This window comes from Oncorhynchus gorbuscha, linkage group LG22, assembly GCF_021184085.1.
Source record: "Oncorhynchus gorbuscha isolate QuinsamMale2020 ecotype Even-year linkage group LG22, OgorEven_v1.0, whole genome shotgun sequence".
Lineage (NCBI taxonomy): Eukaryota > Metazoa > Chordata > Actinopteri > Salmoniformes > Salmonidae > Oncorhynchus > Oncorhynchus gorbuscha.
In genome coordinates this window covers 16,199,853-16,213,700 of record NC_060194.1, presented here as the reverse complement: position 1 = coordinate 16,213,700, position 13,848 = coordinate 16,199,853, and the positions used below count along the sequence as shown (strand labels likewise).

Genomic DNA, 13,848 nt, shown 5'->3' with positions numbered 1-13,848 from the left:
TTTTTTCAATTTCACAACATCCTGGGGTGAGCCCCAAGAAAGGAAGTGCCTATACGTCATCTAACCAAGGATAAAGCAGCCAAAAAATGCCAGTACTGGCGACATCATGTGGAAGCTGTAGGCATTGTAATGGGGTCCTCGTTTTTTTGTCTGTCGCCTTAGACAATACATTGACTGGTGGATGAATATTTTTTTGTGTTTTTGGAGAACAGTTTTCCCTGGGATTTTTACTCCTAAACACGTTCTGTTATAGCCACAGACACGATTTAACCAGTTTTAGAGACTTCAGAGTGTTGTCTATACACACATACTTATCATATGCATATACTATATTCCTGGCATGAGTAGCAGGACGTTGAAATGTTGCGTGATTTTTTACAAAAAGCTGCGAAAATTCGCATCATCCCTAACAGGTTTTAAGGCTTAGGTTAAAGATAGAGCAAATAGGTGTGGCAATACAGTCTGCTACAATTCTCAATAGTTTCCTATCAAAGTTGTCTATTCCTAGTGGCTTATCATTATTGATGGATAATAATAGTTTTTCCACCTCTCCCACACTAAGTTGACCAAATTGACCACCTCTTTTGCATAATTTCTTTGTAGCATACCCTTTTTCAATTCATCATCAATCCAGGGTGCTCTTAATTAACAGTTTTCACAGTACATTTCTTAACAGGTGCATGCTTGTCAACAATTGTCATTCATTGTTTTACGAATACTTCCAGTGCTGCATCTGCATTCACTTCCTCACACACATCAGACAAACATACATTTTGTACATCTTCAACAAAAGAGTCCTGAGAAAACATTTTGTGTGATCTCTTATGAATTACTTCAGGACCAACCTTTGGCACGTAGGCTATTCTTGTTATTGCCACAATGTTATGTTCACTACAGCCAATGGGAACTGCAGTATTCGTGAAGATATGATCAATACCAGTGGATGTCACAGATCCAACACTACAGGTATGCCCTCTAATTGGTTGAGTGATAACCTGGGTGAAATTACAGACATTAATCACAGTTAAAAGCTTACTCTTGAGAGGACAGCTAGTGGCTAACCAGTCAATGTTCAGGTTACCCAGAAAATAGACCTCTCTATTAACATCACACACACACTATCAAGTATTGCACAGATATTACTCAAATTCTGACTGTTATCACTTAGTGGCCTTTAACAGCATCCCGAAAGAAGAGGCTTTAGATGAGGCAGGTGAACCTGCAACAATGACACTTCAACAACATTTGCCATGAGATCCTCATAAGCTTTACAGGAATATGGATCTGAACATACACAGCAACATCTATGCTAGCTGCTTCACCAACCATCAGCTCTTCAGAATTTACAGTTTGGTAGTATCCTGGGACAGATAGTACCAGTCCCGGCAAGTGATCCAAATTAAACAGGAAGGCTTTTCTTTTTTAAGGAGACACTTTTTCTGAAACTTTCAAAACAACAAACCCGAGCTCTCTCTCATTCCGCGTTCAGCATGCGTCATGCTCTGATGACGTGGGACCAATAACAAAGAGAGTTTCAAACCTCTCTGCCAATAACAGCGAGTTTTCAGCTTTCCCCTCTCCATTCAGACCACTCCCAGTCAGTCCTAGCATAATTCTAGCTTGAGGCATATTTTTTTCATAAAAAGCTTTTTTTGCCAATATTAATGGAAATCTGTCACAGCAAGGTACTTCGTTGTTACCCAGAAATGATTTAATATTGATATAAAAATGGCTGCATTGGACCTTTAATTGTTCCAACCTCCAGAGGGAAGGTCAGAGGCTAAACCAAGACCACTGTCACATAACTCACTCACCTGGAAAGGTCCAGTGGTCCTGAGATCCACCTGGGCTAGTTGCCAGCAGTCTCCTTGGTTGTTCTTCTTCAACCATACCCTGTCGGCGCTGCGGTCCTGGAGTATGTAGACGTGCAGGCCCATAGTTTCCGCTGAACCGGACATGTGGTACCAGAACTGCAGACACTGAAGACCGGAGTCAGAACACTCAGAGCTGAGGAGGCGAGCCGTGTCTCCGTTAGACACATTGCTGGCTTCGATGTACAAGTAGTAACCGTCTTCTTATAGGCAAGAGTAGAGTAGATAAGATTAGAGATAGGGTCACAGATTAAAATCCTTTAGAGAGCAGTAGGTTTTACTGGGGGTTCTATCTGGAGTTCATACAGCAATGGGACAGATAGTTTATGTAAGGATGTAGGTCTTGCAATTCAGCCATTGAAGTTAATGGAGCAGAAAGAATAGTACAGGGTAAGTCCTTCAATGCAATTTTGACTTTCAGGTTTGCTGTTTGAGCATTAGAGTTTTTGCAACCATTCAGACAAGGCATTACGATGTCCATCATCGACAACAATGATCATATTTTGTTGTTCAGTTTGGGGTAAAAGTCCTAAGAACACCTACCTCCTTTAGTGTGGTCAGCTGATGGCCCAGTCATCACAGTGGGGGTGGAGCCACTGTGCCTTGTCCAATCAAAGGAATCCGTCATCAGCTGGGTAAAACTGCAGAGGTCCTCATCGAAAGTGCAATCGAAGTTGCAGACTGAGCAGGGAACATGGGAAACATTTGTAAAAGTCCATATGAGTCCAACATTTTAACCCATTATTCTGAAGTACCTTACATTTTTTTTTTTTCCATAAGAAAAGTAGTCTATAGATGTCATATACCTGGGTGTGGGACAAATGATCCTTCTTTAACTGTGGGAGGAACTGAAGGTCCACCAACAACACCTGTTGAGGAACCTGCTAGAGGAAGCAGAGGAATGGCATTGGTCATAAAGGGTAAACGTTTCCTCATCTGACATCCAGTTTTTAGATGTACAGTTAGCATGCCTCCCTGTGATAGTTACAACGTTCACCTGAACATGATCCATAATGGATGGAGATGTCGTCAAATGCCACATCAGACTGGGGGTCAGAGCCTCGGATTCCCTCCATGATGATCTGAAACAGAGCCATTTTGTGTTGGGTGAAAATGTGTAATATCACAATCATTTCACACTATTTAACCTTCTCAAAAACCTCTGATAACTTCTCCTACCTGAAATGACCCATCGATATTGATATCCACTTTTGCAGGATACCATGTGGAGCCCTGGTTATTGGCTTTCGACCACAGTTTCCTGTGTTTGTTGTGCTCATCAAGCTGGTAGACATTGAGAATCATGGCCTTGGCCTGTCCGTACATGTGGTACCAGAAGCGCAGGCAGTATTTTGTAGCCCCTTTTTGGCACTTAGGGCTTATCATACGGGCAGAGTCTCCGTAGTACACACCATTGCCCTCAATGTACATGTAGGAGCCACCTGATCAACAAACATACACATACATTCTTTAACGTCACGACTCCCAGCACATTAGCTCTGAAATGGCTAGCCTCTATGATGTCTATGGTGTCCACTATGTAGATAGGTATTTATATATCACTGTCTGTACAAGACGAATGGCTACAACCATGTATTGTCTCGTTCATTGAAATCTCAGAAACAGTGGATGACGCATATTTGATTATTTCAGATTTTTTGGAGGGGGCACAACCATGTGACCTCGTAACCTCTCACCTCCTGTGGTATGGTCCTGGGTTGGCCCTGTGAGGTCAGACGGGGTTGGGCCTCTCTGTCTTCTCCAATCAAAACTGTCCTGAACAATTTGCTCCCACCCACACTCGCTGTTGTCAAAGTTGCAGTCTAGAGGACAAACTGTAGGATGCCATAGAAAACTCAGTCACCAAATGAACCAGCTGGTATCAAAGAAATGGAAATGCTCCCATTGGAAAAGCATGCGGTCAACGTTCTTACATGTATTGTCAGGTGTAGTAACTGGTGGTTTTGTGGGAGGGCCAGGTAGGCTATCTGCAATTATAAGACAGACAGGAACACATTAGACAAGCCTCAGGTGGATGGTAGGAAGGGGAAAGTAAGAGAAGGAGGGAGGAGGGGAGGAAAAATGAGGGCAGGAATAAGGGATGCAAGAGTGGAAGGAAAAGAAGAATGGAGGATGGAATGAAGGATCCAAGTTGAAGGCTACAGAAACAACCAAAGTGTTTGATGATGGATGGGGTGAGCCAACCACCCTACAATCATAGTACGGTGTTCAGCAGCAGCATCATCATCATTACGAAAACAACCAAACCATATCACACTCACCACAGGCGGTGTCATTAAACCAGGGGGGCAAGGTAACACTGGCCACCTGACAGGCGGTCACGTAGGACTTCAGGGAGTAGCATGTCACATGCATGTCCCCGCCGGAGGCACAGTGGTCAGACATACAGCTGTCTATGTAGGATGTGGGGTGGACAAATGGGTGGCAGGGCTTGAAAGTGTCACGCAGCAGCTTGGAACACTCCTGGTAGCCCTGGTTGTCCAAATGGGAGTCACATGGTTGGGGGGCAGGTGGGGAAGCAACACAGCTAGAGAAGAGGGGAACGGAGAGGAGATCAATGGTGTTATGTAGTGGATTTATTGATATATTCAAAGATTAGGGTCGAGGATACAATGACAGTTCTGCATCTTTCAGTTAACGGCTGGATACAATCATCCACTACAAACATAACGGTCACATAATGTACCGTACAGTATGTTACCGTTATGGTTCAAAACATCCAACCCACTCACCGATCGTCCTCCGGACTCTTCACTCTCCAGCTGTTGGCGAACGTGACCTCATTGGTCTCGGGTTTGGTGCCGTTTGGGGTCAGGAAGTCATCCCCCTGGTCGTTGGAGTAGGTACCACAGAGGCCGCACATCTCACCCTTGTAGCGCTCGTCCAGCTGCAGGAAGAGCCTGTGATGATCGTCCAGCAGCATCTGGAGGCCAAAGGTCGTCTCCATGACAGTGTACTGCTTCTTCTTGTACAGCTTCACCTCACCGTATGAGCCGTTTACTGCAATAGGAAGACTCTGCCAAACATGGTTCACCTGCAGTGGAGAGTAGGGAAGGGTAGCGCAGAGTAAGGTAGAGTGGAGCCAAGTAAAATAGATGAAAGTAGAACTGAACTAAATTAAATCTAATTTTTGTGTGGAATAGAGTATGTCTCCACTGTCTCATTGTACATACTGTAGAAACTAAAGTACAATGAACAGTTGAAAATACAAACAAAAACATATAAGGGATAGACAGAGTTCGATTCTCTAATTCTCTACATAGTTCCTTTGAAGTGTTGTACCAAAGCAATACAGGGAAGTGGGGAGGGGGTTTATAGGAGGGCAAGGTCCAGTGGGTCAGCAATGCATGTTAATGTCACAAGTAAAGAATAGGTAGGATCTACTGCACACCCAGAGCTGATTATTGAAGGTTCTGCAGGCACAAAGGCAAAACTGGCAAAATAGGAAAAAGTATCTGCACAAGTAAAGAAAGATTATTTCAAAATGTTGTAGTTTTCATTCTTACTGTAACACTGTAGTTATCTATCTTCAAATGCAGACCCTTGGTCTCCAGAACCACTGCGGCCAGCTTAGCACTGCTCTCGCTCCCCGGGTTCCAGTTCTGGCCCGTCACTGAGAACTGGATGGGTGTGTGTCCGCCGCACGTCTTGGCCAGGGTGTAGCTGCAGCCCCCCTGGAAGGTGTATGCCTTGCCGTCAAAGGTGATGTAGTGGGGGTCTCCGTAGACGCGGCAGATGGCCGGGCTGGAGGGGAAGCAACCCTTGACCCCCTCTTTGACCTTGCACACCTCGTCGTCCGCGCAGGAGGAAGCAGAACACTGGAGTCCGCCCCCGCCCATACACTGGCACACACGATCACATTCACCGTCCATGAACGTCGCTCCTTTCTGGAAAAGGGTGAAGAAAAGAGATGTGTGTGTGTGTTTCTTAATGTCTGTCTGTGTTGATATTTTGTTATCAACCTAAATCTATTCCTTACCTCATAGTGCACTCCATTCATCCAGCAGCCACAGTCCTCTACAGAGACACACGTCCCCCCACTGAGCTTGAAGCCAGGGTTGCACTCACACCTTTCCTCACAGCTTCCACACGCCCCTTGGGTGTCCATGGCGGAGCAGGCCTCAGGGCAGCCCTCGGCACAGGCGTTGTAATGGCTGTTCGCTCCACACTCCAGGGCTTGGGAGGGAAAGAAAGGGCAGAGAATTTAGTCAAATGTCTGGAAGGCTATCACCATCATCAAGTTGTTTCCAACTTCAATAGTTAATTACAGCAGGAAGGTTAGTAATCAAAATAGGAAACCATAAAACAACTTACGACACATAGTCGAGTTCCTCCAGGCAGGTACAGGCCCCCCGGCCTTGAGGCACATATCAGCATAGGACTGCAGGGCCTCACACAGCACCTCCAGGCCACCACCTGCTCCACACATCCCCGCCACACAGCTCCGGAAGTAGCTCTCGGCTCCAAGGACAGACTGGCATTCTGCGAAGGGCCCGTGCCTGGAGACCAGGGACCCACAGTAGGGCTCGCTAGCGTACTCTGCCTCCTCCATAGGGGGACACTCATTGGGGACAACGGTTGACTGACAGGCCTTCTGGCTCTGCCAGCTCTGGCCGAACGTGGCAGCGGTTGAAGCCTCAGAACCGTCAGCCGTGTGGTAATCATCGTCTTTCAGGTGGTTGAAGTTCCCGCACATGCCGCAGACTTTACCGGAATACGAGGCGGGGACGGTGATATGCACGGCACAGGAGTCATCATAGGATACAAAAAGGTTGAAGTTAGTCTCCAGGACGACGGAAGCCGCATTTCCTCGGATGTTGATGGTGCCACCATTGAGGCTCAGGGGGAGGTTCTTCCAAATGCCGTTGACCTGAAAACATGATAAAGGTTGATTTTCTTGAAAGACTGGTCTTTCTTTGCCGTTCTTACCGTAGCATGTAGTAAAAATGTACTGGATCAATGTGTTCGATACTTTGGAATAGGGGACAAAATACTAACCCGCTTATGTCCCATATAACTTTCAAAAATCTGATAAGGTTTCATATTCTTGTACATCATTGCATAACCAACTCTGAACTTTGTTGTACTGTAGTAAATACTTTTTCAGTTCATCAGTTCATGGCTGATACTAAAAGTTCATATACTGTAACTAAGTTCAGCACTATTATGCAGTGAATTTACAATGACTCAATTACAAATAGCACATTTTCCTGGGTCTAGATACATTACCTAACATCAATGTGGTCAGTTGGAATGTGAAAGGCCTAAATCATATGTGAAAGTGAGTAGAACCAATAAACCATTATAACCCAGGAGCACAGTCAGTTTAGTCAGCTCAGCTATCCCCATTGAGACCGTGTCTGTGCCTCGACCTAGGTTGGGCAAAACTAAACATGGCAGTGTTCGCCTTAGCAATCTCACTAGACCTCCTCCATTCCTATCATTATTGAAAGAGATCATGATACCTCACATCTCAAAATAGGGCTACTTAATGTTAGATCCCTTATTTCAAAGGCAATTATAGTCAATGAACTAATCACTGATCATAATCTTGATGTGATTGGCCTGACTGAAACATGGCTTAAGCCTGATTAATTTACTGTGCTAAAGGAGGCCTCACCTCCTGGCTACACTAGTGACCATATCCCCCGTGCATCCCGCAAAGGCGGAGGTGTTGCTAACATAGACGATAGCTAATTTCATTTTACAAAACAAAAATTACGTTTTCGTCTTTTGAGCTTCTAGTCATGAAATCTATGCAGCCTACTCAAGCACTTTTTATAGCTACTGTTTACAGGCCTCCTGGGCCATATACACCGTTCCTCATTGAGTTCCCTGAATTCCTATCGGACCTTGTAGTCATAGCAGATAATATTCTAATCTTTGGTGACTTTAATATTCACATGGAAAAGTCAAAAGACCCACTCCAAAAGGCTTTCGGAGCCATCATCGACTCAGTGGGTTTTGTCCAACATGTCTCTGGACCTACTCACTGTCACAGTCATACTCTGGACCTAGTTTTGTCCCATGGTATAAATGTTGTGGATCTTAATGTTTTTCCTCATAATCCTGGACTATCGGACCACCATTTTATTACGTTTGCAATTGCAACAAATAATCTGCTCAGACCTCAACCAAGGAACATCAAAAGTCGTGCTATAAATTCACAGACAACACAAAGATTCCTTGATGTCCTTCCAGACTCCCTCTGTCTACCCAAAGGACGCCAGAGGACAAAAATCAGTTAACCACCTAACTGAGGAACTCAATTTAACCTTGTGCAATACCCTAGATGCAGTTGCACCCCTAACAACTAAAAACATTTCTCATAAGAAACTAGCTCCCTGGTATACAGAAAATACCCGAGCTCTGAAGCAAGCTTCCAGAAATTGGAACGGAAATGGCGCCACACCAAACTGGAAGTCTTCCGACTAGCCTGGAAGGCAGTACCGTGCCGTATCGAAGAGCCCTTACTGCTGCTCGATCATCCTATTTTTCCAACTTAATTGAGGAAAATAAGAACAATCCAAAATTCCTTCTTGATACTGTCGCAAAACTAACTAAAAAGCAGCATTCCCCAAGAGAGGATGGAGTTCACTTCAGCAGTAATAAATTCATTAACTTCTTTGAGGAAAAGATCATGAAAGGAAATTACGGACTCCTCTTTAAATCGTATTCCTTCAAAGCTCAGTTGCCCTGAGTCTGCACAACTCTACCAGGACCTAGGATCAAGAGAGACACTCAAGTGTTTTAGTACTATATCTCATGACACAATGCCGAAAATAATCATGGCCTCTAAACCTTCAAGCTGCACACTGGACCCCATTCCAACTAAACTACTGAAAGAGCTGCTTCCTGTGCTTGGCCCTCCTATGTTGAACATAATAAACGGCTTTCTATCCACCGGATGTGTACCAAACTCACTAAAAGTGACAGTAATAATGCCTCTCTTGAAAAAGCCAAACCTTGACCCAGAAAATATAAAAAACTAATCGGCCTATATCGAATCTTCGATTCCTCTCAAAATTTTTAGAAAAGGCTGTTGCGCAGCAACTCACTGCCTTCCTGAAGACAATCAATGTATACAAAATGCTTCAGTCTGGTTTTAGACCCCATCATAGCACTAAGACTGCACTTGTGAAGGTGGTAAATTACCTTTTAATGGCATCAGACCGAGGCTCTGCATCTGTCTTCATGCTCCTAGACCTTAGTGCTGCTTTTGATACCATCGATCACCACATTCTTTTGGAGAGATTGGAAACCCAAATTGGTCTACAAGGACAAGTTCTGGCCTGGTTTAGATCTTATCTGTCGGAAAGATATTAGTTTGTCTCTGTGAATGGTTTGTCCAACTGTAAATTTCGGTGTTTCTCAAGGTTCCGTTTTAGGACCACTATTGTTTTCACTATATATTTTACCTCTTGGGAATGTCATTCAAAAACATAATGTTAACTTTCACTGCTATGCGGATGACACACATCTGTACATTTCAATGAAACATGGTGAAGCCCCAAAATTGCCCTCCCTAGTAGCATGTGTTTCAGACATAAGGAAGTGGATGGCTGCAAACTTTCTACTTTTAAACTCGGACAAAACAGAAATGCTTGTTCTAGGTCCCAAGAAACAAAGAGATCTTCTGTTGAATCTGACAATTAATCTTAATGGTTGTACAGTCGTCTCAAATAAAACTGTGAAGGACCTCGGCGTTACTCTGGACCCTGATCTCTCTTTTGAAGAACATATCAAGACTGTCTCAAGGACAGCTTTTTTTCCATCTACGTAACATTGCAAAAATCAGAAACTTTCTGTCCAAAAATGATGGAGAAAAATTAATCCATGCTTTTGTCACTTCTAGGTTAGACTACTGCAATGCTCTATTTTCCGGCTACCCGGATAAGCACAAAATAAACTTCAGTTAGTGCTAAATACGGCTGCTAGAATCCTGACTAGAATCCTGGCCTTGTCTCAGGATGTTAAGTCAGTGGTTGAAGATATCCCTCTAGTGGTGTGGGTGCTGTGCTTTGGCAAAGTGGGTGGGGTTATATGTTTCCTGTTTGGCCCTGTCTCAGTCTCCAGTATTTATGCTGCAGTAGTTTATGTGTCGGGTGGCTAGGGTCAGTTTGTTATATCTGGAGTACTTCTCCTGTCCTATCCGGTGTCCTGTGTGAATTTAAGTATGCTCTTTCTAATTCTCTCTCTTTCTTTCACTCTGTCGGAGGACCTGAGCCGAGGACCATGCCTCAGGACTACCTGACATGATGACTCCTTGCTGTCCCCAGTCCACCTGGCTGTGCTGCTGCTCCAGTTTCAACTGTTCTGCCTGTGATTATTATTATTCGACCATGCTGGTCATTTATAAACATTTGAACATCTTGGCCATATTATGTTATAATCTCCACCCGGCACAGCCAGAAGAGGACTGGCCACCCCACATAGCCTGGTTCCTCGCTACATTTCTTCCTAGGTTTTAGCCTTTCTAGGGAGCTTTTCCTAGCCACCGTGCTTCTACACCTGCATTGCTTGCTGTTTGGGGTTTTAGGCTGGGTTTCTGTACAGCACTTTGAGATATCAGCTGATGTACGAAAGGCTATATAAATACATTTGATTTGATATAGTGAATAAACTTTATAATAATAACCTATGTTGTACTCACCATGACCCGGTGGTTCTGTCTCTTGTGCAGGGAGACCCTGAGGTTCTCCACCTCCACATTGACCTGCAGAACAGGAGATACAGAGGAGTTTCCTCGCTGCTCGTTCTTCACCTCCACACTGAAGTGGGACAGGGGGGTCTCAGAGGACGAGCACAGCCGGGCCAGGACGTAGGTACAGGGGACAACGAAGCGGAAGTTGGCCCAGTCAAAGGTGCTGTAGTGGAAGTTGCTGTGGACAGTGCAGGTCCCTGCTAGAGAGCGAGAGAGAGAACATGAGAGAGAATAGTCAATTAAAGTAGTCGTTTAAAAAAAAACGATTCTGTGTTTAGGTCTTTAGTAAAGGTGAGTTTTTGTTCAAAGTTAATGTAGCAATTGGGGGTGTGATGACACTGCACTTAACAAAAACCAGACAAAGGTGTAGCCTATAAGTCAGACTGATGAATAGGTTGCTAGTTCTACTGACAAATCCCACTTCTTCTTCAGCAATCATTGTGTTGTTTGAAAATTTAAAAAACACATAACAATGCTTAGCATTATTTGTATTTGATACTGTTTCATACCTGCATCTCTCATACCTGCATCTCTCATTGTAACTGATGATCTGTCACCCTCAACACTGAAAGAAGACATTCGGATCAAAACAGTGGGAGAGAAATTGGTATCAAAGTAAAACACTTTATTGTTAGCCTACACATCGACATATCGACATTGTAATCTCTATGTCATGGTGCATCCGACAACAAGTTGCAAACTAAAGTTCAGCATTTTTATTATTTATACTAATGTTGACATGACAATAATTAAGACAGTAAATCATACAATTGAAAGAGTACGACACAGCCATAGAGAGAGAGAGTAACTAAGAGTACGTTAGATGCTAAACAATAGACCAACAGTATGACGGTGAGACTCACCTTCCGTAAGACCCGTCCTGTAGCAGAGAGAGTAGGGCTGCTGTAGCCAGCAACCCCATGTAGGTGCCTCCTAGCATGGGTGTTCTTCTAGTTGTGTACCCTTATGGAGGCTAAGATAAAATACTCTTTACACTCACTATATAGAGAGACTGGGGAGTACTGGAGTCTCACTCTGATTCTGACTAGGGAGGGGAAAGCATGCAGACTTTTATAAGGGTCCTGGTGGCCCAGAGCAGTGGGCAGGGAAAGGGGGGCAAACAGGAAAGGGAGGGGTCAAGTGTATGGCGTCAAAAAAGACATTGAGTTGACAACATTGATTAAGACATAGTTACTGTAAAGGGCGTCAGCACCCAGTAACAAGATTAGTGTTTTAATTAAAGATAGCTGATAATCAAACAAAGCAGTTTTATTATGAGGAAACCAGACTGTTTTTCACTTCTTAGGAGTTAGCTAGACCCATCTAAGAATCATAAAGCAAAGGAACAGACAATGCATGTACTCTATTGAACTTGGTATCACTGCATAACACTTCCTCCTTGGTTAAAAAGTTATTCTGTTATTCAGTGACAACACAGGGTAGAAATCGGGGGAATCCAGGATCTGGGAGTGAATTTCCGGCAGTAAAATTGAGCTTTATTTTTTAGTCATTTAGCAGACGCTCTCATCCAGAGCGATAAACAGGAGAAATTAGGATTAAGAGCCTTGCTCAAGGCGACAGACTTTCACCTAGTAGACTTGGGATTCAAACAAGCAACTTTTCGTTTACCGGCCCAATGCTCTTAAACGCTAAGCTACCTGCCGCCTGGGTTTAGATACATTACTTAACACCACTGTGATAAAAAGGCCTAAATCATATGTGAAGATGATTAGAACCAATAAACTATTATAACCGATTGTATGGTGAATAAACTTAGTAAAATAGTCAGATACATTTTTGAGAAACCTATTCTGTGTTTTGACTTTCAATGACAAGCAAGTTTGGTAGTTCTGTTTGAAATGAGAACTTTCCCTTTTCCTCTACAATCAATATTAATCTGGTTTCTGGGTAATTTAAATCAATAATTGCAAAAGAATATAATGCAGAACATAGAACCATCTTTCGTGGCACATCGGTCATAGAAATGAATAGTTATTTACTCAATGGTTACTATCACCAGCATCATGGAGTTAATGTATTGAAAATGAAGGTACATACCTACATTCACTAGGCCCTAATCTATTTCACTGGTCACAGACACCTTAAAAAAGGTAGGGGACTGGATCAGAAAACCAGTCAGTATCTGGTGTGACCACCGCCTCATGCAGTGCAACACATCTCCTTCGCATAGAGTTGATAAGGCTGTTGATGACATGTCTGGTGAGTATGTAGGCCATGGAAGAACATGGATATTTTCAGCTTCCAGGAATTGTGTACAGATCTTTGCGACATGGGGCCCTGCATTATCATGCTGAAACATGAGGTGATGGCTCCGGATGAATGGCACAACAATGGGCCTCTTTGGTTGTGCAAACACACAGTTTCATCAGCTGTCCGGTGGATGGTCTCAGACAATCCCGCAGGTGAAGAAGCCCGATGTGGAGGTCCTGGCCTGTCGTGGTTACACGTGGTTTGCAGTTTTGTGGCCGTTTGGACGAACTGCCAAATGATTGTCCCCAGCACAAGGTGCACCTGTGTAATGATCATGCTGTTTAATCATCTTTTTGATATGCCCACCTGTCAGGTGGATGGATTATCTTGGCAAAGGACAAATGCTTACTAACAGAGATTTAAACCAATTTGTGCACAAAATTTGAGAGAAATAACCATTTTGTGCATATGGAAAATGTTCTCTAGTTCCTGTAAAGTACTGTACAACATTCTTTCCCCACTATTGTGACTGATGGCGTTAAATGGGATAATCTGTTATCCAGGGACTACTGCTATTTTAACTTTAAATAATTTTGACCATTATGATAGCATTGTACCACCCCGTAGCAGTAGTAACGCCAATGACACGTTTTAGGTAAATTAAAATTTTATGAAATGGAGGCCCCAAATGCTCAAATATAAGGTCAATGCTTTAAAAATGTTTTACTAAAGTGGTTTGATGAATCATTTTTGCCAACACTGCCATTTCCCTTTATTTAAACTGACTAACACCAAGTGACACTGTGGATTTAGACACACCAATGAAATCCTCAAATTTATGACATACTAGCTAATAATCTTCTTTAATGTAGAACCCTTCCCAGATAACAGTTTGCCACTGGACAGAACGCTCAAGGTCGTTGTATATCTTTGTAATCATTAATTTTCTAGGTGGTAACACCAATCACATAATACTGAGGTGCACACATTATATTAGTAAATCTTTAATATTGGACTATACAATATATGAAATACTTTTGC

The 13,848-nt window shown here is 43.3% G+C and overlaps 1 protein-coding gene across 7 annotated transcripts in view; it reads right to left on the bottom strand.

Annotated features, from left to right (window-relative positions):
- LOC124009986 (IgGFc-binding protein-like) overlaps positions 1 to 11,647 on the bottom strand; it is a 30,410-nt gene extending 18,763 nt beyond the window's left edge. The window contains exons 1-15 of one of the 7 annotated variants that reach the window (XM_046322270.1): positions 11,460 to 11,647; positions 11,106 to 11,161; positions 10,546 to 10,796; positions 6,207 to 6,762; positions 5,872 to 6,068; positions 5,399 to 5,779; positions 4,625 to 4,926; positions 4,154 to 4,419; positions 3,806 to 3,859; positions 3,569 to 3,706; positions 3,051 to 3,313; positions 2,869 to 2,953; positions 2,678 to 2,755; positions 2,415 to 2,552; positions 1,815 to 2,074 (exon numbers count right to left, since the gene is read on the bottom strand). In XM_046322270.1, coding sequence (XP_046178226.1) covers positions 1,815 to 2,074; positions 2,415 to 2,552; positions 2,678 to 2,755; positions 2,869 to 2,953; positions 3,051 to 3,313; positions 3,569 to 3,706; positions 3,806 to 3,859; positions 4,154 to 4,419; positions 4,625 to 4,926; positions 5,399 to 5,779; positions 5,872 to 6,068; positions 6,207 to 6,762; positions 10,546 to 10,796; positions 11,106 to 11,161; positions 11,460 to 11,536 — 3,102 coding nt within the window. In that variant the 5' untranslated portion in view covers positions 11,537 to 11,647. The remainder of the gene's footprint in view (positions 1 to 1,814; positions 2,075 to 2,414; positions 2,553 to 2,677; positions 2,756 to 2,868; positions 2,954 to 3,050; positions 3,314 to 3,568; positions 3,707 to 3,805; positions 3,860 to 4,153; positions 4,420 to 4,624; positions 4,927 to 5,398; positions 5,780 to 5,871; positions 6,069 to 6,206; positions 6,763 to 10,545; positions 10,797 to 11,105; positions 11,162 to 11,459) is intronic. The other 6 variants (XM_046322274.1, XM_046322271.1, XM_046322275.1 and 3 more) reach the window with 6 other exon arrangements.
- Between the last annotated feature and the right edge of the window lie 2,201 nt (positions 11,648 to 13,848).